At 52.4% G+C, this 1,167-nt stretch overlaps 1 protein-coding gene across 1 annotated transcript in view; it reads left to right on the top strand.

Annotated features, from left to right (window-relative positions):
• Nucleotides 1-200: 200 nt before the first annotated feature.
• LOC104077773 overlaps nucleotides 201-1,167 on the top strand; it is a 10,835-nt gene continuing 9,868 nt past the window's right edge. The window contains exons 1-2 of the mRNA XM_009579137.1: nucleotides 201-341; nucleotides 427-450. Of these exons, the coding sequence (XP_009577432.1) occupies nucleotides 201-341; nucleotides 427-450 (165 nt within the window). The remainder of the gene's footprint in view (nucleotides 342-426; nucleotides 451-1,167) is intronic.

Here is a 1,167-nt window from a genome sequence, read left to right as displayed (position 1 = left end):
AACCCTTATTTTAGAAACATGTAGTTTCCTCAATCAGATAAGAAACTAACAGCTTCCATTCTACAGGTGACTACTCGCCTTCAGTTTAGGCATATTTGTGGTGAGGTATTAATCATTTCCTTGCAACAGAGCACGTATAAAAGGAAGCCGGGAGCCAGCCGTACCCAGTCCAAGGAGGGGAGCGCAGCGCCTTCGCCACGATGCTGCACCTGGTCGGGGTTTTGCTGTCCTGCGGAGCGCTGTGCATCGCGTCCCCCGTGCCGCCCGCCGCAGGAACGGGCTGTGCTGCCAGATCCCTCATCCAGGAAATCCTCAACGACATTCAGACACTAAACTCTGAGGTTGTTCCATTTTCTTTGTGCCCCACGTCTGACTTTTTGTGCTAGTGGAGAACCCGCTAACGTGATTTTTATCAATCTCTTTCAGGGCAGCAGCAAAATCACGCCTCTGGTAAGATCATTTTCTGCCTCACGTTGCAATGTTGCTTGTTTGTGGTGTGGCTAGTGTGCTTTTTGAGACGGAAGGGGAAAGCAGCAATTGTCAAAACCCATTCAGGACATCTGCAAGCTCTTAGGCTCTTAAGAAAAGCCTCAGATGGCAAGCAAGTCATTCATGGGCTTTGCGGGAACGCTCTGCTGGAGGCAACTGAGCTTGCGTGTGCTGAGAGGTGATGTGCAGGGCTCAGCTCCCCCGAGGTGAATCCTTCTCCTTCCATCGTTATCAATGCAAAGTTATCTCCCTGAAAAACCAGTGCTCGGGGCTACTGCCTTCAGTGCAGCGGTGCATAAAAGCTTGCTTCCAGCCAGCTCTGGTTATCTTTCTTTTCATGGGGTAGGTAGTCAGAACTGACCATCTTCTGAAGTCAGGTGGAGGCAGACACCTTCCTGCCGTTGGGAAGTGGGGGGGACAGGCTGTCCCCCTGCCTTTTCTGGAAAGAAACACCCGCATTGTTAGAGACCAATGCCAGCAACGGCACCAGCAGCACGCTTCATGGGGGAAGCTCAGGAGAGGCAAAGGGCGGGTAGCAGGGTTGGAGGTTGGAGGTGCTCCTCAGCATCGCTGCCTTCCTGTGCCCGAGTGCCACTAAGGAGGCAACTAAAAAGCAAAAGGTGCCTGATCCTGCCAGGTTTCACCTCCACAGTCTCGCTCTGCGGCTTTTGAAGGTAA

This window comes from Fulmarus glacialis, unplaced genomic scaffold (genome assembly GCF_000690835.1).
Source record: "Fulmarus glacialis isolate BGI_N327 unplaced genomic scaffold, ASM69083v1 scaffold3376, whole genome shotgun sequence".
Lineage (NCBI taxonomy): Eukaryota > Metazoa > Chordata > Aves > Procellariiformes > Procellariidae > Fulmarus > Fulmarus glacialis.
This window is presented reverse-complemented; position numbering and strand designations above follow the sequence as displayed.